This window comes from Carassius auratus, chromosome 27 (assembly GCF_003368295.1).
Source record: "Carassius auratus strain Wakin chromosome 27, ASM336829v1, whole genome shotgun sequence".
NCBI lineage: Eukaryota > Metazoa > Chordata > Actinopteri > Cypriniformes > Cyprinidae > Carassius > Carassius auratus.
This window is the reverse complement of record NC_039269.1, coordinates 29,576,429-29,603,074: the sequence shown is the minus strand read 5'-3', so window position 1 is coordinate 29,603,074 and position 26,646 is coordinate 29,576,429. Positions and strand designations below refer to the sequence as shown.

The 26,646-nt window shown below is 37.0% G+C and overlaps 1 protein-coding gene across 1 annotated transcript; it reads left to right on the top strand.

The window, feature by feature from the left end:
- The first annotated feature begins 10,454 nt into the window (after positions 1-10,454).
- Positions 10,455-20,541, top strand: irf4a (interferon regulatory factor 4a). The gene is made up of 9 exons (XM_026207089.1): positions 10,455-10,939; positions 11,277-11,476; positions 12,189-12,375; positions 13,733-13,824; positions 14,655-14,811; positions 16,396-16,497; positions 17,899-18,294; positions 19,706-19,818; positions 19,973-20,541. Exons 2-9 carry the CDS (start codon positions 11,279-11,281, stop codon positions 20,111-20,113), a joined length of 1,386 nt encoding a protein of 461 aa, XP_026062874.1. The 5' UTR covers positions 10,455-10,939; positions 11,277-11,278; the 3' UTR covers positions 20,114-20,541.
- The last annotated feature ends 6,105 nt before the right edge of the window (positions 20,542-26,646 follow it).

The window sequence follows — 26,646 nt, the reverse complement described above, 5'->3', positions numbered from 1 at the left end:
AACGAGATGGCTAACGCTAGCAAAGTGGCTAAAGCTCAACTGCTAACAGACCACGACTATAACCTGACGGCCCTGCGCGAGGCATGTGAGGAAGAAGAAATAGAGGCAATGGAGGAAGAAAATCGGAAAATGTCTCATGACCACACACCTTTGCCTAGCCCAAATCCCAAGAAAATGAAACCAAAGAATCAAGATGTGGGAAAACAGCCGGGTGAGATAACAAATGAAACCATCTTCGATGCAATTCAAACTTTGATAAAGAGATTTGATGAACAAGATGACAGACTGAAAGCTTTTGAAAGTCGAATGGAAGCTAATACACAAGCAGTGAGAGAAAATAGGGAAGAAATAAGCAAAGTAAAGGAAGAAATGTTGCTGTTGAAAAAAGAAAACATGTCACTGAAGCAGATCTGTCTGGAGCAAGCCAGGTATAAGAGAAGGTGGGATCTTAGACTGATGGGCCTTCCTGAAAAAGAAAAAGAGGATACAAGAGAGACTGTGATCGGCATCCTGACAAGAGTGATCCCGGTGTCAGTGGAGAAGCTCCGTGAGTCAGTTGACACAGTGCACCGCTTGGGAAAGAAGAACGATGCAGCTACCAACGAGATGCCCAGACCTGTAATAATCCAGTTTGCCTTGAGAACGGTCCGTGATGAAGTATGGAGAAGATCAAGAGAGGCAAGAGTGTGCAGAGAAATGAACATTCAGTTCAAGGAGGACTTCTCAAAAGAAGATCGTGAGGCTCGTGCAAAGCTTTGGCCTAAGGTGCAAGAAGCCAGAAGAAACGGACAAAAGGCCTCCCTAAGAGAAGGATATGCTCTCATTGATGGACACAGAGTTGACCCCTACTGTGTACTGTGTAGTAAGCAAATACTCAGACACTTTCTGCTTATTTAGAGCAAAATTTAGTAACATGGTAAGATGTATTTAAGTTTTACAGAAAGAAACTCTCAGGTATTTTATTTAAACATATTCTGTTAGTATGAATCTTACCAGGTGAAAGTTTAATTGATTTAGCTGCTAAAAGGGGTTGAAGGACTTCAATTACGAGTTGATGTTTTTTCTATATTTTTTATATGTTACTCAGGACAACATGTTCATTCCTGCAAAAAAACTAAGTTTAGCGCATTTAGAACAACCATACTTTCTTTTATATCAGTTAATGTTAGGGGATTGAATAACAAAGCGTAAAGCCATTTTTTTGTTTTGTAAGGATCAGAAATCGCAATGCATCTTTTTACAGGACACATGTACACAATGTACACAAATGCTAGCGTATCTAATCGTAAATCACCCTCAAATTAAAAGGAATCAAAATTTTCGATTACGAATATCGAATAAGCCAATTTGCAGATGACACAGTAATATTTTTAAAAGATAAATCTTTAATTAGAAAAGCCCTAGATATAATATCAATTTTTTCCAAAGCTTCAGGATTATGTCTAAACCTGAAAAAATGTGAAATACTATGTCTTCATCCATGTGCTGAGACAAATATAGACTCCATACCTGTCAAAACTGAACTAGAATACCTAGGATTAATAATGTCTAAAGATAGAAATAAGAGAGAACAACTAAACATTGAAGGGAAAATAGAGAGTATGAAAAAATCTCTTAATCATTGGCTCATGAGAGATCTCTCTATTCTTGGTAGAATCTTACTAACAAAAGCAGAAGGTTTATCAAAATTAGTATATCCTTGTCAATCTCTTTATGTCCCCCCTCAAATGATTAAAAAGGTCAATTCAATCTTTTTTAATTTCATATGGAAAAATAAGACACATTACCTTAAAAAGTCTGTGATGGTTAAAGACCATAAACATGGTGGGCTGAAAGCTGCTGACTTTGAAAATGATGTTCACTCACAACTTCACACCGCATAGTTCCACCTTGTGGAATAATAGAACCATATTAATTAACAGAAAGACACTATTTAAACAAGAATGGTATGAAAAAAATGTTCTATACGTTACGGACTTGATGGATAAAAATGGCAGTCTGTTGCAGTTTAATTCCTTTGTCGATAAGTTTAATTTGAAATGCTCTTATAGAGAATTTAACCAAATCAGTAGAGCTATTCCACTTGCCTTAAAATTCATGATTAAAAATATCCTCACAAATTCAAATGTGACTGTTAAACTTCCTGAATTAAAAATTGGTGAATTGGAATTTGGAGAAAGAAAATGTAATAACAAAATACTTGGAAGTGTGTTTAAAGAAAAATTATTCTATGATATCAAAAAGCCAACAAAAATAAAGATAACAGATAATCAAGTTACATTAACAAAGACTAGTTGTAGCTATCTTAAATGGCCAATTTTACCCAAGGTAAAAGAAATTCAGTTCAAATTAATAAATAATATTTATCCTGCTGCTGAAACCCTAAGGAAAAGGTTTAATTTTGAAGTTAATCTGTGTGTTTTTTGTATGACAGAACACGAAACAATTGAACACCTTTTTTTCTCTTGTTCAGTCACAATGGGGTTTTGGAAGGATGTTTATCGATGGTTAAATATTGGGATCAATAACTCTTTGTTTAACAAATTTCAAGTGATGATATATATGGATGGTATGTCAAAAAAGGTGAACATCTAAAATGGTGAACATTATTTTCATGATGGGAAAGTATCATATACACAAAAATAAATGGAATAACAGCAAGCCCAACATAAACTGTTTTAAGAATGAAATTAAAAATGATATAGCATCTCTAAAGGTGTTATCGGAAGAAAACCAGTCCATAAACGAGTTATATGAAACAATGTCAGAGTCTCTTGATCTTTGAGTTTACAGTCCTATGTTCTTAAACACGCTTGAAGCATTTATGTTGTTTTGTCAGCCCCTGTAATTATTTTTTATTTTATTTTATTTTTATTTGTATTTGTATTTTTTATTTTTCTTACTTGATATGATGTGAGTTTGTACTGTTTTAAATGCGAGCACATCTTTATTTTTTTCCTCAAACGAGTTCTTGATGTAAATTTAAGTTCAAGTTTATATGACATATTGTACTATTTTAAAAAAAAAAAAAAAAAAAAAAAAAGACCGTTACAATATGGCGGACGACTTACACACAGGCGGCAAGGAAATCGACCGGAAGTTGAAGTCGGCTGCGTGCTGCCATCTTGTAGCAGAACTTCACTTGCGTTAGCATCCCATTGACTCCCATTCATTTTGGCGTCACTTTGACAGCGAATAACTTTACATCTGAGGCGTTTAAAGACTCCGTTTGTCCATTATTTATTTCTAAAGATACACGACAATGTATAAAGGGCTCCATTACCTTCTATGTTACATTATGGCCCCGTATAAACAGTCTTTGTAAAAAATAGGCTAACGATTGTGTCATAACCACTCGACTATCTGTCGCATTACCGTACAGACAGGAGGAGAAGCTCGCAGGCAATTAACTTAATATGGCGTACCGGCGTTACAATTTAAAATACTATACACAATAATTAATCAGAATACTTACTCCTGCTCACTCACGACAAAGAACTCCCCGCTCAAGCTCGCCGTCTCTGCAAGATTAACGATGGCAGTTTGCACGCACAGCTACTAGAAGATTTACATCTGTCAGACAGGTTGCTGACGTCGTCAAGCTTCGTTTGAGTCTGCGCGTCAGAAACGGAAGTGCTAAAAAACGCAAAAAATGGGCTTCACTTGTCTCAATTGAGTTCCATTGGGGTCGCTGTGTCCATTTCTTTTACTGTCTATGCTTAGACAGTCGCTAATGAGGCATCTACGTATATTTATATATGACAGCAATAGCCTAGTAATCACATTGCAACATGACCACATTAAACACCTTAGCATTGTAGATGCGTTTAGATTTGGAGAACAGCTGATCTAAACATCACAATAATCCACAGCACTCCAGTCTATTCAGTGAACATCTGGAGAAGACAAAAGATGAGTGTTTGCATGAAACAAATCCATCAAGATATTCAAATTTCAAGTAAATATAATGTCAAAGGGGGTTGCAAAATGTAAAAGAATAAAAGAAAAATCAATAAATTATGAATAATTTACTGCCATTGTGTGAATTATATGTAATCAGGTAATTCATAAAAAAGTAACTGTAATATAATAACGAGGATTGGGTTTTTGGAATCTGATAACATAATCCAGATCACATGGAGTCAGAAAGTGCTTTAAAAGTGGAAAAACTAAACATACAAAAATATCAAACCAGTGGTTTGACCAAGAAATTAAGAACGTAAACTTATAAGATGTATTTGACAACTTGTCTAAATAAAAATGTGACGATATGCCCAAAGTTGACGTTAATGAAAAGTACCATATACATAAACACAGTTCAAGCCTCTTGTCCCAGAGTGTGTCCGTTTTAAACGGCTTGACAAAAACACGATGTTACAGCAAATTCAGATGATCCTGGAAAACTCTTCTGAGCTGTGAACTGATTGAGAGAGTGTCAGTTTGTAGATTGGTGTTATCTTGGTTTGGTTGTCGTTCCAGGTTCTGCCAGACCTGTACTTTGGTAATTTCAGAAGTGAGACCGCTAGAATCCACCACACCATTTTTTAAAAAGGTGCATGGTTCGGGAAGATGATAAATGTGTGGATTTGTTCTTCCAGATGCCAGAGACACACCGCTGTGCCCATTCTACAGGTACTTCAGTCCACATGTTCAGTGTAGAGATGAGAGGGAACTTCTAAACATGACTCAATTAAAGAAAGATCAAAATGCAAATGTTTAGCATTCTACAGGCTCAGCGTTTCAGTGCAGTTCTCAGTCAGTGACTATCGTCAGATTATTTAATCATGACACTGTTTATATATTGTTGATGGTTGTATGTGTTCATATTCTTTCCCTGCATCTGTTTGAATGAGCTGCTCGAAGGAGCAAAGCATAGACCTTCCAAAATAAAAGTCCTTGTGTATTCAGGGCTTGTTTATAATTAAATGCCCCACATTATGCTTAAAGACTTTTTTTGGATATAATTTGCACAGTCCCCATCATAGAAAGCAAAGACTAAGAACATGCAAAATATAGATCAGAAGCACAGTTATCTTTAAATATTATTGCATCAGTAGAATCCAGCATCGATTGACCTCTAATTCTTCTGGTCTGATATATTACTACTATACATAGTATTTAGTAAAAAAAAAAAAAAAAAAACTGTGTTGTAGTTGAATGTGCTTCATCCTGTTTAATTAAATGAAGAATCTGAGATGCATGATTTTTTTTTGCATGGTTGCAAAGACCTGTGAAGACGAATGAAGTGCATGCCATGTTTGAGTTTATTATGAAATGAAAGACTTAGTAGAAATAAATCATTGCATGCATGTGCAAGAGGTCTTAACATCGCATCTCCCTCTGTGTCTTACTCTGGAGGCGTATTAAAGCCCATCGCTGTCTTTCCTCTGTTTCTGTAGGAGATGATTTATCTCTGTATCCCAGCAGCAGATTCTCCCACACAAAACCTGTGAGTAGGCATGTGTTTCTGACGGCTCGTTCTCTAATAGCTATCCGATCTCTCTCGGCCGCCAGTGGGCAGTGCGAGTCACTGGCACTGAAGGCTTTTCATAAGCAGACGCTTTATAAGTTCTGCACTCACACACGCTTTTCCTCAGTCTTCTCTAACACTAACTCTGTGTTGTTAGTTTTTTATGCCGTATTAAACTAGTTACACCCTTGCATTCACACACACACATACACACACACACACACACACACACACACACACACGCACACACACTTCCTCTTGTGGCTCTCTTGGTGCAGGAAGGAAGTCGTGAGCTGGGTTCTGCAGTGATGATGCCTTGGTCTCACTACGCCTTTATTTTTATCCCCCCTTTACCATCAGCTCTCTTGTCACCCTTACAAACCTGTGAAACCCAGCCATGCGTAATGTGAAACTGACCCTCTTTAACCAAACTGGACCAGCCCAGCCCTTCTCATCCTGGTCCTGTCAGAAGGATGGATGCCTTCATGCTTTGAGAAGAAACCACAGTCAGATTTCTGGAGTTCTGGACCGTTTCAAACCAAAAAAAAGAAAAAAAAAAGTGTTTTTTTCTTGCAAGCAGAATATACAAATAGAAAGGCGAGAATGTTTTATTTCTTGGAACAATTTTAGTTTCCAACATTGTCAGTGATTATAGTGCATAGAAATCAGGGGTTTTTAAAGACCTGGAGATATCTAAAGTGAATCTACACTCTTATAAATACATAAATCATTTTTTTTTTAAGGAAAACCAGACCCGAGATAGACCGGATGAAATTAGACACGTCTTTTTTTTTTCTTTCAGATTTTTGACTTGATTTGGCTGCTGCTCCTTTACTTCTTTCTTTTATTAATCTGTTCATTTATTCTTACCTTATATTATTTGCTGTCTGGATGCGTGTTATTTCTAAGTTCAGTTGTGACCAGAGGATTTCAGTGGGAACTCAAAAAGATAAAAAGTAACATCCCAGTTTTCTGAAGAGACACAATCACTTTATATAATGAAGCGATTTAATTTAGGCTACATTTTAATTGTATATCAATTTTCTTTTAGTTCACCAAACAAGAGTGAAGATATGTACTGATGTGTAATAAGAAACTTGCCTAACTTTATTTCTGCGGCTCTTGTTAAAGACGAGAGGATCATTAATAACTGTGTTTCTCAGCTCACTGGAGTATTCTGAGCGTTCAGTACGCACTCGTCTGAGCGTCAGCTTCAAGCCTAAATAAACTGTGACAGGAGCAGCGAAGGCAGTAAATCCTGAAGCTGTAAAAGCAGTCCTCTGCATCTGGAGAACATCATGTACACAGGATGTCTCTCGTAACTCGGTGTTTACTGCTCCGGTTACGACCTTCCCACCGAGACCTCCACCTAAACTCTGCTGCAGTGGCCTCACATCACGTCTCTGTAGCACAGTTAACAGGAGAATTCACCCAAAAACAGGGAAGATTCTGTCACCGTCTACTAACTATCATGTCATTTCAAACCTGTATCATGTTTGTTCTCTCTCTCTCTCTCTCTCTCTCTCTCTCTCTCTCTCAACTTTGTATCTTTTTGTGTTGAATCCTTCTTTTTTCTCTTCATACAGCAAAACTTGTTTAGAACCCACTGGTATTCACATTAAAAACAGAAACAGTTATATAAAATATATTTTGGCTGATCCTTGTTTTTAGTTTTTTTTATGCATGTACTGGTTTGTATATAGTTATTGAAATCCATGTGAGTTGGCTTTGTTCTATAATTTAATTAACAATAAAACAAACAAACCCATTACATTCATACATTGTTCAATGTACAAAATCGGGTTGTTTTAATATATGTGTGTGTGTGTGTGTGTTTCAAGTCAAGTGAAAGTTTATTTATGAAGCACTTTTTTTTTTTTAGAAATGTGTGTGTTTACCAAAGAGCTGTACAAGCATGAATAAAGCAATATGAGAAGTAGAATACCAAAGTTAAAAATATGATAAAATATAATAGACTTAAAACAGTAAGTGTTTGAGATATATATATAAATAATTTCATTTGACGTAACTAGATTTATTATTTCCCTTTTTTTTTTGGAAAAGTTAAATAGCTGTTAAAATTGTTTTTTAAAGAATATGTTCTGATGTTTCTTATTATGTTGGAGAAGTATTGATGTTTAAGGTTTACTGGTTTGACCTGATGTTTGACCCAGTCAGTCTCTCCACAGTGTTCAGTATTTGAGTCTGGTCTGAAAGTAAGTGATCGATGTGAGGTCTGCATACGTCTGCATGCACCAGGACACACGACTCTCCCTAAAGAAGAAGCTCAGTGTGATCTCAGGTCAGATACCAGCCGAATCGAGCCAGTGTGACCATGTGAACAGCTGATAACTAGGTGTCAAGGGGACTGGGCTATTTCTGAACTTCCCAAAACACCAGTAAACACCAGCCTGTGTTTGACGTGAGACTATAACACCGCTCCATTCTCAAAAACATCAAGAGGTCTGTAGTATTTCTCTGAAATCTCACGTTCTCCTTCCTGTGATGTCCAGTCACACGACTAAGAAGTAATGCATGTATCTCATACTGAGTATAGTGCAAATCTGTTAACATGACATATCGCTCGACACTTGTTGATATTTACAAATTTAAAAGCCTAAAATGTGTTTTAATGTCTTTAAATGTGAGATGATTCAAGTGCCCCTGAAGCACATTTTGAGCTAGTTATACTTCAGCACAATCAGTTAGTCGAACCTCAGCACAATTAAAGTGGATCAAGTACAAAATGAGTTCTTCCAGTTGATCAGGCTTTAAGTTTATCAGTTTACTGTATAACAAGTATAATCGCAGAGTATTTTTATTAAGCAGATTCACAGCGATGCCATAGAAGAACCATCGCTTTCTTACCTGTTTATAATCTGAAGACCCTTCAGAGAAGCTTTTGGGAAACAGGAAAGGTTCTTCATGGTGAAGCACCTTTATTTATTTTGCATATGTTGTATTGATCTGAATACTCAATACTCTACAAAATACTCTGAAAATATAGATACCCTTCAGATACTTGGTACTCAGAAAAACAATGAATACTCTTAAAATACGAGCCTATATACTCTTAAAATACTAAATAATCAAAAAACCCTGAAATAAATACTCTCTAAAATAAGGAATTACCAAAAATACAGCATACTCAAATACGCTCTAAAATATTTGACCCAACAATATTGAAAAAGCTAAAATTACTGGCCTGAAAAGCCGGCAAAATATTTTAAGAGTATGCTGTGTTTTTAGAATACTCAGTATTTTAAGAATATTTAGCATTTTATAGCATTCAGAATGTTACAATGTTCTGTATTTCAGGAGTATTCAGTAATTTGAGCTTTTTCAGGATAAACAATTTATATATATATATATATATTTTTTTATAGCAGTATGCTCATTTCACTTTTCATTCATTTAACTTTTAGCATGAAAGGGCATTTCATATTTGTAAAGTAACTTTTTTAATATTAAAAGCAAACAAGAAAATTACTGAATACTTCTAAAATACAGAACATTGTCAAATTCTGAGTGCTATAAAATACTGAGTATTCTAAAAACACAGCATACTCTTAACATATTTTGCAGGCCTTTCTAGCTCATATGGTCTGATATATAGTTCGAAAATGATTTTTATTTAGCAGAAATGTGCTTCAGTTGCTGCTTCTGCTGTAAATCAGTGAGATAGAGCTGATAGAGCAGATACTGACATAAACTGATCTGAATATCACTCTATATCTCCAGTAATGAGATGAGATGTGAATAATCCACACATATAACACAGTGATGGAGAGCTGAAGAAATCAAGGCTCCTCAGAAGATGTGAGATGTTCTGGAGGCTTGTGAAGATCATTCCTCTGCTGAGGAACAGTGAAAGTAAAGCTTCTGGAAACAAACGTTCCTCAAAAGATCCTGAGGATCAGATCTGAGACTCTAAAACATGATTGATGGAGAATCAAGTAAAGCTGAGCTGCTTCAGTCCAGTGAGATGTTCGTCAGCTGCTGACACAGATTCCCAGCTCCACGCCGGAGGACCACGACTCTGATCTGAGAGACGCTCGTCATGATATCTGCCATCAGATCGTCATCCTGCCACACGGACACAGCACGGCTGATTTACTTATGGACACTTTCTGTAAATAAGACATAATCAAGGTTTTGATGTTTACTACTGATGTGTCTTTTAAAGCAAATTTGTATTTTGATGTTCATTCTTTAGTTATATTATAAAAACTGATTTATGCTATAGTCTATGACTTTCTATTTTATTTTAGTTTTCTTAAAGGGGCAGTTTGCCCAAAAATGAATATTCTGAAGAAAAATGAAACATCTACGTGTGTTTAACAGAAGAAGGAGACTTCAGGTTTGGCACGACTTGAGGATGAGTAAATCGTGACAGGAGCTTCAGCTGTCCCTTTAAGACCTGCACCAGCCAAAGAACTGTCTAATGTCAAAGTAACATGAAAGAATAGACATTTTTATTTTGAAAAATAAGGTAGAAAAAAGATGCTTCTTAGAATAATCTTAACTCTGCTATTTTGAGACACCATGAATATATGAACAAAAATGTGCTTTTAACATACTATCTCTGTATTTAAAATATATATTTATCAGTACACTGGAGTGAACTAGTGTATGAAACAAGTGTACTACAAGTGATAAGTATTTTTTATTATTATTCTTAAAATATAGAGTATATTAAAAACACATTTAGTTCATATATTCAAAGTGCCTCAAAATAGCAGATTTGAGTACACTTAGATGATCGTAAGAATCATTTTTAGTATATTAAGTACATAATTCGTGTGAAAACGGAGCACTTTGAATGCATTATTAATAAAACCCAGTGTTTAGTGAGTGATGTGTTATTTCTGTGTGAGACAGCAGAGAGCAGCATATTCAACACTGTTGAACTCGAAGAGCTTGGGAACAGATCTGATATCAGACTGACTACTTGATGAGTTTTTATTTGCCTCAGTTATTTGGGGGAATTAAAGGCACCCCGACAGTGAAGTCTACAGCTCTGTGGAAATACTCAGAACACATTGAGACACAAAGCCTCCTCCTCGGGACGCTCGGTCTCAGAATAAGCTCGTGAGTCCGGTGTTGTTCCGTGACAGCTGTGAGTTTCCTCAAATCAAACCGACACAAACAAACACCAAACCCGTCAGGATCCGTGATGACGAGCCCGGGAGATTTTCTGGCATGTTTTATCGACAGATATTTGTTCCAGCGTGTGTGTGTTTGCGTCTCGCAGGGGTTTCCCGTATGCTGGATGTTTATTCTTTCGGTTCTGCCGCGTTTCTCTGAAGTCTTCAGCTCTCAATGGTGCTGGAGACACACGCTTCCACGTAACGCTCCACCCATCTCTCCACCTAACGCGCTTTGACTTATTTAAGAATAGAAACACCTTCCTCTGACAGGACTTGAGAAGTGTCGGCTTTCAAAGCGAAGCTGTCTGCATTCACCAAGGTAAGACTGTATTACTGAGCTGAATATGACTGGAGTGTTATAGAAAATGCATCCTTTGATTATTAATAATGCTTATGCTTCATGCATTACTCATATGCTATGCATATTCTGTTCCTTTAAAATAAAGGGTAGTCTAAACTACATTTGACTTGCATGTAAACTTTAAAAGTTGAAGCTTTATTCTTTGAACGCATTCTTTTCATGCATCATTTTCTGTCGTTTGAGAACTCGTTATAAAAGTGTGTGTGAATGCGGAATGTGCATGCATGAACTGATCTGAATCACTCTTCTGCTCACTGCATGTGCACCTGCTCTCGCATGCATCCCTCCCTCACAGACATGAACTTAGATGGGGACAGCAGCATGTCAGTCAGTTGTGGGAATGGCAAACTTAGACAGTGGCTCATCGATCAGATTGACAGCGGGGACTATCCCGGCTTGGTTTGGGAAAATGACGAGAAAACCATTTTCAGGATTCCCTGGAAGCACGCGGGGAAACAGGACTACAACCGGGACGAGGACGCCGCGCTGTTCAAGGTGAAGGAGGATGAGGTGCACCTCTGATCAGGTGTCTCTGGCCCCTCAGAGCATCAGCACACTAAGTCCTTTTAGTTTCATACACACTGCACGCTTTTCAAGCTTGACGTTTGACGAAACCGATCAAACAATAGATCTAGTGTTAAAGTGAAGCCAGAAGCGGTTGCAGAACATTAATGGATAATGCCATAGTTATTCTACTCAACCACACTTGTGGTTCCTCTGTCGGACACCGGTGTGAACTTGACTTCATCCCCTAAAAGTCACCGAAATACCACCTGATTCAGAGTAATCAAACCAAAACCGTAAAGAAAAGCGCAGTTTGTTCCGAGAAAAACTAGTTTGCAGCCACGTGGTTTGATATTTTGTTATCAGATGCGATTAAGTGACTTTACTTTACAAACACGTTTTGGGGCATATTATTATTAAAGCATACTTTTGCGACTTTTTTTTTTTTTTTTGTAATCATATTGGCAACTGTATGATAAATTATTAGGAGTAATCGTGTTGTATTGAGCAGAGAAAGACCATTACATGTTAATAATAGATTGACATTCTGTTGTTGTACACATAAAAGCAATGACAATTCAGTCAGTCAGACACATTGAACAGTAATGTATTTGAATGCATTATTAGCACACTTATTAACAAAGAGTATTGCATGCTCACTCTTCATCTCTTCTCATCTTCACGCCGGTCTTGTGGTTTGTAGGCTTGGGCTCTGTTCAAAGGCAAGTACAGAGAAGGCTTGGACAAACCAGACCCTCCAACGTGGAAGACCAGGCTCCGCTGTGCCCTGAACAAAAGCAATGACTTTGATGAACTGGTGGAGAGAAGCCAGCTGGACATCTCAGATCCTTACAAGGTCTACAGGATAATACCAGAAGGAGCCAAGAGAGGTAACTTCCATTTTTGGATTGCATAACAATTAATTGCAATGAGTGAAGTGCATTTAATGTATCACAACATGCATCAGGAGAAGCTCTGTTGGAACTGTGCATTGGTTGCCTAAAACACAAATACTGAAGTGGAGCATTTTTTGCTCGAGGTTTGATGCATTGCATCATTCCAGCTCTTACTGAAAAGTATAAGCTCACAAAAGAGCATTGAACAGAGCTAATTTGCTACACAAAGGTGGAGGCATGCTATGCATTCACATTAAATATTGCTACTTGCCCTCAGTATGTGTAGCAGGAAGCTAAGAGGAAGCCACTACATGTGCTAAAATCCCTCAAGCTTTTTATAGAGAGCTTCAGTTACCAAGTGCACAGCACTAAAGCAACACAAATCACCCATCAGACCTTGCATAAGACGAGCTCGTGCTTCAAGATGCTGGGCCAAGACCATGATGACCTCTGGTGTGACCAAAAAGCATTCAAGAGTTTGCAGAGTTTCAGTAATTTTATAAAAATTTCATACTTTGTAGTTTCACACCTTAATTTAGTTGCTATATTAGTGCTTGTGAACAACCTGCGAAGTGGAGGCATGAACTGATCTGTAAGTGAACGAGTGAGTGCAGTTTTTTTTTCAGGATAAAACAGATGAAGACGCAGAAAACTGAGCAAAAATATTAGTATAAGATATAATAATCGATCACTCAACCAAATCCAAATCCTCTAGAAAATGGAAACGTGACTGTGGCGTAAACTATATTGATTTTCAAAAAGATTAATTGTTCGTTATGTCCAGTCACAGCGTCTTTAACAAAATAAATACATCAGCAAAGGAAGGAAAATCGCATGGGCTTTTTAACACACTCTCATGGCAATTCGTAAGTGTTTTAACGCGGATTGGTGGCAAATTCGTACGACTCATTTGTATGTTTTCATACGATTTGCTGAGTTTTGGGTTTAGGGCTGGACATTTATGCTTAATTATTTATTTATTAATGAATTCATTAAAAAAAAATTTTCACAAAATGTGCATTCGCATACAAATTGAATTGTACAAATTCCTATAAAATCGACAACTGTTAAAATAGTTTCTAGGATTTGTTATGAGCTCAAGTTGGCGATTAAGCAGCTTCTGGAAATCTGTTCTCATGTTCAAAACACATCTTCAGTTATTGGCCACAGTCATCACAATTATAGTCAAATGCTTAAATTGTGTGGATATTTATTTATTTAATTTTTTTTTTTTTTTTTTTTGTAGGATTTGCAGACAAAGATTCATAAATATTATGGTGCAGTTATATATATATATATATATATAGGCCTATATATGAAGGTTATAAATAGATAATTTTTTGTATTTTAGGCTCTAAGTCCAGCAGTATGGATGACGGCGCAGGACACATGCCTTCTATTAGTTATCCAGTGCATTCTTCTTATCCTCCTCTACAGCCTCAGGTAAGGGGTATCACCTTTGCCATGTCACACATTTTTAACAAAATATTAATTTCCTAGGGAGGCGTCTTATGTGAAGAGATTTTCTTCAAATTAGCATTGCATCTATATCTAGTACATATGCATTTACTGCTTGTTCCTAGCAGGTGCTTTCAATGTGAATCAGTGTTGTGGTGTCAAGATACTTTTATAGTTTAATTTTTATATTTTCTGTTTTCATTTTTATTCTGGTGGAAGTTTTTGTAATCTTGTTCTTAACAGTTTTATATTTTTTTGATTATTTTATTTTAGTACATCAAGTAAAGCAAGTTATATATTTAGTGCATTAACCTTAATACAGACACACACACACACACACACACACAGATATATATATATATATATATATCATGACCTCAGAGCAGTGTTATTTTAGTATCACTTTTGTTTTTATTCTTTTATGTCTATATATATTTTTGATTCATTTTTATTTCAGTTTTAGTTAAGTGCATCAAGTTAAACAAGACAAACCTAAAAATGTTGCTCTTAGCATCCAGCTGAGATAAAATTGTATTTTATTTTAAAGTTTTAAAATATCAACACATTTTGATGTTTTAGTTAACATTAGTAACTAAAGTCCCAGCTGTGAAGATGAGCTAGTGCCAGCTGGTTTATTACTGGTGAACCAGCACAGCCTTATGAAACCTCTCTGGTGAAGCAGGTTAACCAAGTCAATCTTGATGGTTAAGCTAGTTACGAGCTGTAATGTGTGCTCCAGTGTGTTACGAGCTCTAACTGTTGGCTCCAGTGTGATGAAGTCCAGTCTCAGAAGTCTGTCCGCTGTCCGTCTGCAGATGCCGGGATACATGCTGCCGCAGGAGAGACGAGACTGGAGGGAATACAGCGGCGATCAGCCTCATCCTCAGGCTCCTCACGCAGAGTTACCGTACGGCCAGTGTCCGTATCCACCCACACGCTCCCTGTCCTGGCACCCATCGGCCTGTGACAACGGTACCTGCCTCTCCACTAACACACAGGGTCCAGAACATCACATTCATCACACTTTCTCAAAATTGGCAAACAGCAATGTATCTTAAGCAGTGTAGGGGAAAGTTAAAATGTTTAAGGAATGTAATGCATTACAATATTGCGTTACTCCATAAAAAATAAGTAATTGCTTTACCTAGTTCATTTTTGAGGAAAGTAATGAATTACAATAAGCATTACTCCATGAAAAAGTTACTGATTGAGTTACTTTTCATGGAAAGTAATGCATTAAAATATTGCGTTATTTCATGAAAAATAAGTAATTGCGCTAACTAGTTAATTTTTAAGGAAAGTAATGCGTTACAATATTGCGTTGCTCCACAAAAAAGTAACTTATTGTGTTAACTAGTTATTTTTAAGAAAATATCTTGCATTACAATATTGCATTACCTCATAAAAAAGTAACTAATTGTGTTACTTAGTTACTTTTTATTGAAAGTAATGCATTAGAATATTGCGTTACTTCATAAAAATAAGTAATTGCGTTACTAAGTTACTTCTTATGGAAAGTAATGCATTACAATACCTTTGTGTTACTTTTGTTACCCAGCTGGACTTGTTTTTTTTTTGTTTTTTTTATAACAAAAACCCAGAAGCTATATTTTTGGCATCTGTAAAGGCCCTTTCTCATCAGAAGTGAGATGAATAAGCCTCAGGCTGAAGGAAGTGTCTCTGATTTCTCTCAGTGGAGAGACAGAGGAGCTGTCAGTCAATAAATAGAAAAGTAATGGAACTACCGTTATTTATTTGAAAAAGTAACTCAGATATTTTCTTGTAAATTTGACAGTAATGCATTATTTTACTAGTTACTTGAAAAGTAATCTGATTACGTACCTCACATTACTTGTAATGCTTACCCTCAACACTGATCTTAAGTAAGCTGAAAGGACTACAGGCCATATTTAAAGGTTGTGTACTATATTTAGCATATTAATATGAGAGAAGCTAAAGCTATTCTTGGTCATAGATGCGTTCAGTTGTTTCTGCAATGATAAAGAAGAGAGTTTATCAAGGGCGAGCAACATTAGCTGACTCTAAACAGAAAGAGGAAATCCTTCATTTATGGTTCAGCCTGTCTGTTTATTAACTCACTTGATTAATAACGGCGCTTCTCACTCTGTAAAACGGCCAACTCAAGGGGTACCAGTCAATCTGTGTCACAGAACACCTTTTTTCTGACATTTAGTCCTTTTATTAACTTTTGCTAAAGCTCTTTTGAATAGTGCAGCTGAAGTTCATTGCAGTCTTGGGTTCTTGGTCTTGAGACCAATCGAAGTTGACCCAAACAGTGGGTCTCAAATATAGTCTTTTTCCAGATTTGGGTCTTGCTTATTGCTTATTTTTGGGTTAATTGTACTAAATGAACCCATACAAAACTCTAGTCTAAGCTGGTCCAGTCATGTCTGGGTCTCGATTCTGACTCTGATACAGTCAATGATAGAAGTGGAAACACAATCGTTTTGTTTCACTATAGGTGCTACTGTCACATTATAGTTTTAATGTTGAAGACAGTAAAATAATCCATTTTAATGCATCTACACTTTCCAGGATATCAGATATCTGGCTCCTTCTACACATATTCGCCTACAGAAACCCATCCAGTGGCAATGGACCCCAATATGAGATCGGCCGAAGCCATGGCACTATCAGGTATGAACACGGCTCTTATTTTTATGATTTTAGTTTTAGTTAACTATAATAACCCTGAATATGAACTTTGACATGTGTGGTGGATATGATTGATACTGTAAATCAAGTAGTTTAAGGAAGTACAATTTGGATGATAAAAAGGAGATTTGAAAGGTCTTGGTTGATTGGATTCTTTGCTATTGCTCAGTGTTAGGAGAAATATGTTACTGAGTAATTAATTAGTTTCCCACTGAAAAGGTAAAGTGAGCGATTACTTTTATTACAGTAGCTTCTGATGTAATTGCATTAAATACTGTACAGACTATAGAACAACTCTATATAAAACAGTGGATTTAGCATGTTTTTAATGTAACAGTCTCTCTTTAAATACTTTGATCAATTTAATAATATTTTTTTGCAATTTTATATTATTTATTAAAGTAATTAATAATAAGAAATCCAATGCTTTTAAGGGTAGCACTTTATTTTAAGGTGTCCTTGTTACATGTTAGATGTACTTATTATTATAATACCATTAAATGATGCATATTTGCATGGATGTAACCTAATCCTAACCCTAAACATATAGTAAGTACATGTTGTTAATTAATATAAATCAGTACTTAAATGTGTAATTACACTGTAAAAAGGACACATTAACATAAAGTGTAACCCTTTTTATGGAAAGTAATCAGTAGAAGTAATCTAATTACACTTTTAGTATTAGTAATTAATAGCTAATAATGTAAAATACCCAACACTCCCATTGAAACCACCTAGAAACCACCCAAAACACTGTAGTATTGTGTCATGTTTTTCTTTTTAACCTTCATCCTTCCCTCGGGTCATTATGACCCGGATTTTTTTTTTTTACAATAAAAAAATGAGTGTTCATCTGAGTGGTACAAGACTTTGTGACTGTTGTTCCACTTTAATTTGGAGTGGATTTGAGGATTTATGTGGCAGTATTTTTGTTTTATTTTTAATTTTTTTTTTACAAATCCTTTCCCTCATGGGTCATTTTGACCTGAGCATAGAAATGAATAGAATGTCAAAAAACAACATTAGATTTTATTTTAATTAAAAATCAGATACAATCCAGAAAGAAATAATATCCAAACGAAGTGCTGAGACTACATAATATTCTAAAGGCACACACACACACACACATGGTAAACGCACACACATAGAGACACATTATAACGCACATGATTAAAGTAAACCAGGTAAATAAAAAAATTATAAAACAGAAATCACAGAAACAAATTCTAAAAATGAATCAATATAAGCTTTCTGGACCAAAACCCCCCAAAAAGTTTCATTTCAGGCCTTTGGGGTCATCTTGACCCGTGAGGGGAAGGTTTGAGCCAGAGCATGAGTGAAGGATGAGGGTTGATGTGTTTTCTGGTGTGTGCTCCTCAGACTGCCGTCTGCACGTGTCTCTGTATTACCGTGAGTCTCTGGTGAAGGAGGTGACCACCAGCAGCCCTGAAGGGTGTCGCATCTCCTCCTCTCCGTCTCCAGGATCCCCCTCGTCCCCGTCCTCCCCGGGCCCCGAGGAGCGTCTGTATGGCGGGGCCGAGCCCGTGCTCTTGCCCTTCCCGTACCCTCAGTCTCAGCGGCGCGGGGCCGAGAAGCTGCCGAATGTGCTGGAGCGGGGCGTGCTGCTGTGGCTGGCTCCGGACGGGCTCTACGCCAAGCGTCTGTGTCAGGGGAGGGTGTACTGGGAGGGTCCTCTGGCCCCGTACGCCGACAAACCCAACAAACTGGAGAAAGAGCAGACCTGCAAACTGATGGACACGCAGCAGTTCCTCTCAGGTCAGAGATCTCGTCTGAATAAAGCCCCTTTAATTCACTTCATTACAACTAAGCACAAAGCAGAAACATACACTTTCAAATATATATTTTAAATGCATTTCAAAATAGCCTAAACATGTGTTTCAGGATATATTTTTGTTTCTACCAGTATTTTTATTTTATGTGTTTGTTTTACCACTAACGTATGAATGATGGACAGTCTGTTTGGTTTGATTCTCTTGATGAATAATCTTTATCAGATGGCATCCCATCAGAGCAGTCTGTTGAGCTGTAGATTTGCTCTAGAGCTGGTTTTAATTGGACTGTGTAATGAAGAAAGGCCTGTCATTTCTGAAAGCGTGTTCATTCTGTTGATTAAGCTGTGTGTGGTTGGCCATGTGTCGTGATCAGCTCTGTTTCACTCGTCTTTGAGACTGTGGGATTTTCCAGCGAGCTCCTGAGCGTCTGATCATCACACATGAACCTGCTAAAGTTCATTTGCATTTCAGCTCTCAGCTAGTCATCAGTTTACGAGGGTCTTGTGTTCGCATTATTGCTCATCAGGAGTTTTTTTTTGTCTCTGATGGGAAGAGTCATGACTGTAAAGAATGGGTTTTGATATTAAAGCCCATCAGCAATTTTAGACACTTTTGTACCACTTTGTATTTGTCAAGCTAGTTGCTTCTTAAATCACATTTAGTCATTGAGCAGACACTTTTATCCAAATGAGGACAATAGAAGCAATCAAAATCAGCAAAGAGAGCAATGATATGCAAGTGCTGTTACATTTCTTTTTTAACAATAAGTAGACAGTGTAAAAAAGAACACTTGTGTTTCATTTAAAACAATTATTAATCAAATTTAAATCTGCCATTAGTATGCAAACCATTCTGAAGGATTATTTAAATGCGTTGCATTTATACCTAATGATTGGTGTAGCCGTGCTTCATTTTATTTATACTGAATTTGGTTACACTTAATTTTAAGGTGTCCTTGTTACAGTATAAATATTCATTTAAGTACTGAGTGATATTAAGTACATATACTTACTGTATGCTTAGAGGGTTACTTGCATTTAATAATGCATAATTTGTTGTTATTATAATAGTAAGTACATGTAACAAGGACACCTTGAAATAAAGTGTTACCCTGAATTTATACTGAATGCAAATATTTATTATCATAGCAAAAATGTAATGAGAATTATTGGTATTAAAAAAAAAAACAGCAAAACGTTAGAATTTGCATTCAAGTTCTGGCAGAAAGTGTGCAAAATGAGAAAAAAAACAATGATCCTAAAAAAAAAAAAGCGTGATTTCCTTCATGCTCATTGTTTTTTCTTCTTTTGATGATTGTGATTTGGAGTGAACCTTTTTGTGAGTGAATAAAATGCAGCTTATTTATTAATTGTTGGTTGTTGTGCTGTGTGCAGAACTGCAGGGCTTCATTCACCACGGCCGTCCCATGCCTCGCTCTCAGGTGGTGCTGTGCTTCGGAGACGAGTTTCCAGACCCTCAACGGCAGAGCAAAATGATCACAGCTCAGGTGAAATCAGCCTCTCCGCAGCTCGACACACCATTTATATCATCATAACGTTAATGCACTAGAATGCACTCAGTAAAGGCATACTTCTGTACTCAGGTGCAATAATCCATTAGCTGTAATTCAGAGTTAACTGACAGCGTGTCTGCTTTCGCAGGTGGAGCCCATGTTTGCACGGCAGCTCCTGTATTTTGCCGGCCAGACCAACGGTCACTACCTGCGCGGATATGAGGTTCAGAGTCAAGGTGCTTTACCTGTAGAAGAGTATCAGAGAAGCATGCAGCACTTGCAGGAGTAACACGCTTCAGATGAGCTGAGATGATGACTGTATCTGCTCTACAGCCAGCGGAGACTAGTGAAAGCCAATGGAGCATCATAATGAAGACTTGAAATCGCATCGCGATCACCTGACCAAGTGCCCACTTTCACATCCCCAAAGCCACAAACATGACAATCCAGCTCCTCGGACACCATACAGTATTGGGTGAAAAAGTTTCATGAATTATGTCTCAGCGAGTCCAAACGTCTGAGAACAAACCACATGCTAAAACACTGTCGAGTGCTGATCATTTGTAGAGACAAAGTGAAGTGTACTCAGATTTTTGGACTCCCAAATATTTCATACGGACGTTAAAGAAAGAAGCTAACCAAAAATAAAACTACAATCGAACTATTTCCCCCCTAAAATATAGGAATTGTTTGTTAGTTTTTGATAAGTTGATGTATAGTTGCATAGATCTTCTATTACTGGTCTATATTGCTCTGCTTTTCTAACACCATCCTGTTTTTTCTCATAGTTTTCGGCGCCGTGTGAGTATTTATATTGGATGCATGTAGGTTTCTATATGCACAGCCGAATGTACTGTATAGCTGTATAGATATCTTGAATGTAATCAAAGTAATTATTTCTCTGAATGGCGTCTGACAGAAAGTTATATAATGCTAAATACTAAGAAACAGTTTGTGGTTGTGTGTGTGTGTGTGTGTGTGTGTGCGTTTGTGTGTGATTGTTATCTGCTTTCAACTAAAGATCTACTATTCAAATGTAATCATAACAAAATCTGCTTCTCCGTGTGTGTGTGTGTGTGTGTGCTGATGGGAATGCACTAGAGCAGCTCACTGCCCACTCTTTCCCTCTTTCCCTCTGTCTCAGAACCATTATTGTTTTTATTTTTGTATTGTTTTGTCTATTTTTTTCTCAAATCGGTGCATTTTTCAAGACAAGTCAAATAAAGATATTTTTCTTATGATCCTGGTTTTGTCCTGTGTATTGTTTGTTTCTGCTTGGCTTTTAGAAGTTTGCATATACGAGTATGAAATATCTGTTGTCGTATGTAATATATGTAATATTATCGACTAATTCACAAATACGAGGACATTTGGTTAAAGCAAGAAGTCATTTTGGCTCCATCAGTTGCACCAAAAATAACTGTTTTCAAACTAGTTTCCCAACCCCTGCCATTGGTCAGGCAAGCAGATGGTCCCGCCCCCAAACTCACGCCATTGGTTGAGTCAGTTTTGTTTTGATTTAACTCATACAAGTGCATAAATATTGTTGAGAGTAATTAAAAATAAATAAAAGATTAAATATTGAAATGTTATGAATGAATAAATTAAATTTGAATGTCAAATTAAACCCAGCAGTTGTTGGTAAATCACTTAACGTGTGAGTCACTGAGTTATTCATTCAACCAATTCATTCAAATCAAACAAATCATTTATTCAGTATTGTGTTGCTCAGAAATGAAAAAGATGCTATGGATTGCTGAACTTTGTTTGGAACAGTTTTTGTTGCTAAATAAATAAATAAAAATGAAAATGCAATTCACTTAATTTTTGTTATTTGTTTAACGTTTGCATCAAGTCAATATCACATTTTGCAATCCTGCACATATTCATGAAAACAGCTCTTTTGCTCTTGTGATATTGCTTAATTTTATGTAATAGGAAAAACAAGATTTCATGTGCTTTTTTTCCAATAATCTTTATTTTTATTTCATTTTTTGGCCATTTGTATTGATTTTTGTGATTTGTTTTTTTTAATTCCACATTAAACTCTGCACAATTTGGGCACATCATTATCAAATTACATCCAATTAGAAATAAGTTATTGATTGCATTTAAAGCAGGAAGTTTTACATCATCACATACATGATGTTAACAAATAATTCAGTCTTGAAATAAAATCCCGAGTACTTTTAGTCTGAGATCAAGACGAGACTGAGTGCAAACTAGGCCGAGACAAGACCAAGACCTTCAGAAACATGGTCTTAAGACCGGTCTCAAGTATGACAACTGTCCACATGGACATTAAGCATGCGGTGGAGTGCTAGCTTAAGCTAATTCATCAGTTCGAGATCAAACTAATGTCAGATTACTGCTGTAAATAAAGGACATGCATCTGAGGACCGCTTCGCCATTTTTGGTTTCCCTACGTTAGAATGAAATTTGTATATGTATGGAATGAAAGATTTAGATTGCAATACATGCTATCTTGCTTATTTTTAATCAAGTGCATGATCTAGTCTAACTCACCACAGGTCGAGATCCCACACACTTGTTGTTTGCAATTGTTCAGTGGAACTGTGGATTCAGAAAACACTGAATCGATTAACTATGTTGGTGCAACCTTAACTGGCTAAAGGCGCTTTTGGGAAACGCACCCGTGAGTAATGTTTTGAGAGCACCCTGCTAGTGTGACCTGCTCAAATTTCATGATACAAAACCTGTTTTTAAAAATCTGATTTTTTATTATTTTATATTTATAGTCATCATCATTTGTGCACAAAATGAACTCTACCCATATATAGCACACGTACGTCTACAAGAGGTCTGATCTGGAAAACATCTGCTGCGTACAAACATCAGACAGACGCCTGTAAGATGTCAGTTTTACATGCATTCTTATCATAAACATCTTAAAGACATCTTCTAAACAACTATTTGGCATCTGATAGGAAACGTCCTATAGACGTGTTGCAGATGAGCAAACTCTCTAAAAATACGTCTTGCAGATGTCAAACAGACGTCTCTGTGATGTACGTGTGCTATCAGGGAAACACTTTGCTTTTCATGGACAAAATGGTGACTGCTTCATTTTTGTGTAAAACAGAAAACATCTTTTGAAGACAAAATCCTCTCAGCATTTCACAAAGTGCATTTTGTGAACAAAATAATTATTTTAATAATTCATCCACAAAAGGGAATCACAAATGCATTTTTGTAAACTGAACTTTGTGTTTGCACAAATGATGTTTCAGAAGACAAAATGCAACTGGCTTTAGTTGTTCGTGTGTGCATGCATTAAATGCATTGATGCATAACAGCCGAGATGAATTAATTTGGCCGGTCACACTTGGCGAAAGCATATAGTGTGTATGTTTGTGTTGTGATGTAGCAGGCGTGTGTGTGTGTGTGTTGTGCTGCTGTCTTTAGTTACGCTCGAGCGAGAGCAGAGTGGTTTTAGGGGACAGTGTGAGTGCACAGAGAGACACAGGAAGCCTGGTTCACAGGTGCACAGGAAGACTAGCCCACAAGAAAAACAATGAGACGGAGAGGAGCGGGTGGGGGGTGCTGGGGGGCTCTGCACATTTACATATATCTGTTCTACTGGATTATACACCAACACACATTCATCTGCACCTTCCTGCTGCCTTCATTTACATCATCTGCTAAAGCTTTCAATTGCTTTCTGTTTTTTCTGATATGAGCCATGTACCATATACAAATGTCTAACCATTCACTTTTCAAAATACAAACGCTGTGTTAAAGTGAGCATGAAACCAGTCCAGTTGACTTTCTTAATACACTCATGACTTCATAATGAACTCAGTCAGCTGTCTGCGCAGGTTTAGGGAAAGTCTATAAACATAATCTGTAAAAATACTGTATTATAATGAAGGGATTTTTTTTTTATATATATATATTTTTTTTTTGTAGGTATTTTGCATTTAACTGTATTGTGTTTTACAGTTAACGAAAATGTTCATAAAATTTATGAATACTGTACTGGTAGAAAATGACCAATACATTCTCACTTTTTTTGTTTGCTTGCTTTTCATGCATTTTTCATACAAATAATATCTTATGAAATTATACAGAATTACATAAATTATGTTTTCTTGGATGGAATGTGTGTGAACACACACACACACACACACGCACACACACACACACACACACACACACACACACACACACAGACACACACACGCATGCACGCACGCACACACACACACACGCACGCACGCACGCACACACACACGCACGCACGCACGCACACACACACACACACACAGACACACACACACACACGCATGCACGCACGCACACACACACACACACACGCACGCACACACACACACACACATACACACACACACACACACAGAGTCTTCATAACATTTTATACAATTGTGATAACTTGTTTGTCTCTGAAACAGTTTGCCTTTTTGTTTTTCGTATTATTTCTTAACCAAATAGATACTTTCCTTCCTTCTTTCTCAAATCCAACCAGTTCTTCATGGATAAATCATGTGTGTAATTCAGAGAAGTCTTGAATTGTTCAGGGTTTCTTCTCTCATGTCTGGAGGTATAAATGTCATTGGTGGAGAGGATGTTAAAGGGCAGAGGGGGAATCCTTCTTTTATCTGCATGATGTTCCTGCTCTCATGATCGCTCTTCATCATCAGCCCACACACTCAACTCAAGCCCGTGTTAGCAGATGATCGAAACACAGCTCTTCACAGAAACTGTCCCAGCACCACTGAAGATCATTCCTCTTGGGCCTTTCTCAGAACAAAGTCTTCAAACATGAGGTACAGGCATCTAGAAGTGAAGGGGTTGGTTTTAAGGTCAAAAATGGCTTAATATCAGGGATTAACCCTATCATAGCTGTTGCTGATTCAGTTCCTGACCAGTTCTCACTAATTACATAATTCACCTCGGATGTCCCCAAATACTGCAGAGATACTTTGGTGATGCTCTTATACTCTCCTGATGTTTGACCTTTGCATACACACCAACCACAAGAGTCACACACACCAATGAGAGGATGAATAGATTTAGGGTTTTTATGCAACAACCCACAAACCTAATAAGTCTTAAATTCTTCGCTTCCAAACGTTTAATGTTTATGTGTAAATGTATTTTGGCAGAGACTTTTCTGTCTGTGTTTAATACAGAAGCAAATTTGCAAAAAGAAACATCGAAACACGTCTCAGAATGTTCCTCAGAAGAAAGCAGACGACTAGGAGTGTCATTTTAGCTTGAACTGTTTCTTCGAGGTCATAAACCAGTATTTTACAAAGAGCTGCCTGTAGATATATCTTAATATTTGAGCTGGAAACTGTCTGATCATATCATTTTTCCAAGTAGCCGATGTTGCCCATTTCCTCACTAGGATTTAGTCACACAGCTAAATATTGGTTTCCAAATGATGCTGTGTCCACAGATATGCACGATATCAGCCGATGATGACTGCTAGCATCTCAATGTCAACTGATTAGCACAAATAATACTGATTTTAAGGAACAACTGTAGTGGGATCTGTAATGCTCACTAACAGTAAAGCATATAAATGTGAAACTACAAATCGGTGTTTGTGCTGGTGAACCTGATTTACCAGGTGTTTCACATCCACTTTCCCACAACCTCTTTCTGAATCTCCATAGAGACTCATGCACCACAAACCCTCTTCCACTGGATCTGCTGACTCTTGTCAAGCTAAAAGCAGCTTGTAAAAGGTTAAGATGAGATCCTGCATGGTTTTCTCAGAACGATACCTGTGTACTCAGAGACACATCCACAGTCAAAGCTATAAATGTTGTCAGAATAAATGTAAGAAAAAAAGGTTCATAGTTTTTGTGTTGTGTGAATGACAGATATGAACAGTTCCATTCAATGACACGCACCACATTCTGTCTCTATGAATAAATCCAGTCTGATTTTAGATTCGAAAAGTTCTTTATATGAATCCTAAATGTTGCAATCTGACGTCAGATGAAAATATAAATACATGCATGTAAACTTCTGTAAACTTTCAATGCATGTAAAGTCACATTCAATGCATGCTCAATTTATTCCCATTGATCAAAATTTCATTTATACTGAGCTCAGACTGACTGAAGCGTTTATATGAAGGTTTTTCAGTCTGATCGAGTCGGATTATTTGGATGCATGTAAGTGTAGCTACTTACTGTGCGTCAAACTTAACTTGTATTGGTTTTGGGTTATTTATATAGAGCCTTTTTTTTCCTTAATACATTTAAATGATAATTTTTAATTTTGTGGTGAAGTATGACATGGACATATTCCTGACAGATTCCCAAATCATTTAATGTCAGTAATGTCTGGTAATAGCAGAAGCACGGGTCTCTTGTGGGCCATATTCAGTGGTATGTGTTTACTCAGAGCACACTTCCCCAGTCACAACAGAAACCTGAAGCGCTCGTGTGCCATCTTTAGATCCTCACACTGCTTCAGACTGATGTGGGACACTGCATATACTCACAAACTATATATCTCATCCACTGTCTTGTTTAGTTGCATCTAGATAAGGATTGAGTTTTATATTCCTTCATTTAAAATGTTCAAATATTAGGAATAAAAGAATTAACACACACACACGCACGCACGCACGCACACACACACACACACACACACACACACACACACACACACTATATCAATATCACTAACTAATTTTCATCAAGAGCTGCATTATTCTTTGGCTGAGATCTTGTATTGACACGGAGGAGTCGAACTCTTGGTTCCAGTTGAGTTTCAGCAGGGTGAAGATGACTCCTCATGCTCTCTGATCTACTTTTTCAC

Coding starts and splice junctions, on each gene's coding strand:
- irf4a (XM_026207089.1), top strand. CDS start 11,279: ATGAACTTAGATGGGGACAGCAGCATGTCAGTCAGTTGTGGGAATGGC. Junction 13,825..14,654: donor ATCCTCCTCTACAGCCTCAG/GTAAGGGGTATC, acceptor GTCCGTCTGCAG/ATGCCGGGATACATGCTGCC. Junction 19,819..19,972: donor GCAAAATGATCACAGCTCAG/GTGAAATCAGCC, acceptor CTGCTTTCGCAG/GTGGAGCCCATGTTTGCACG.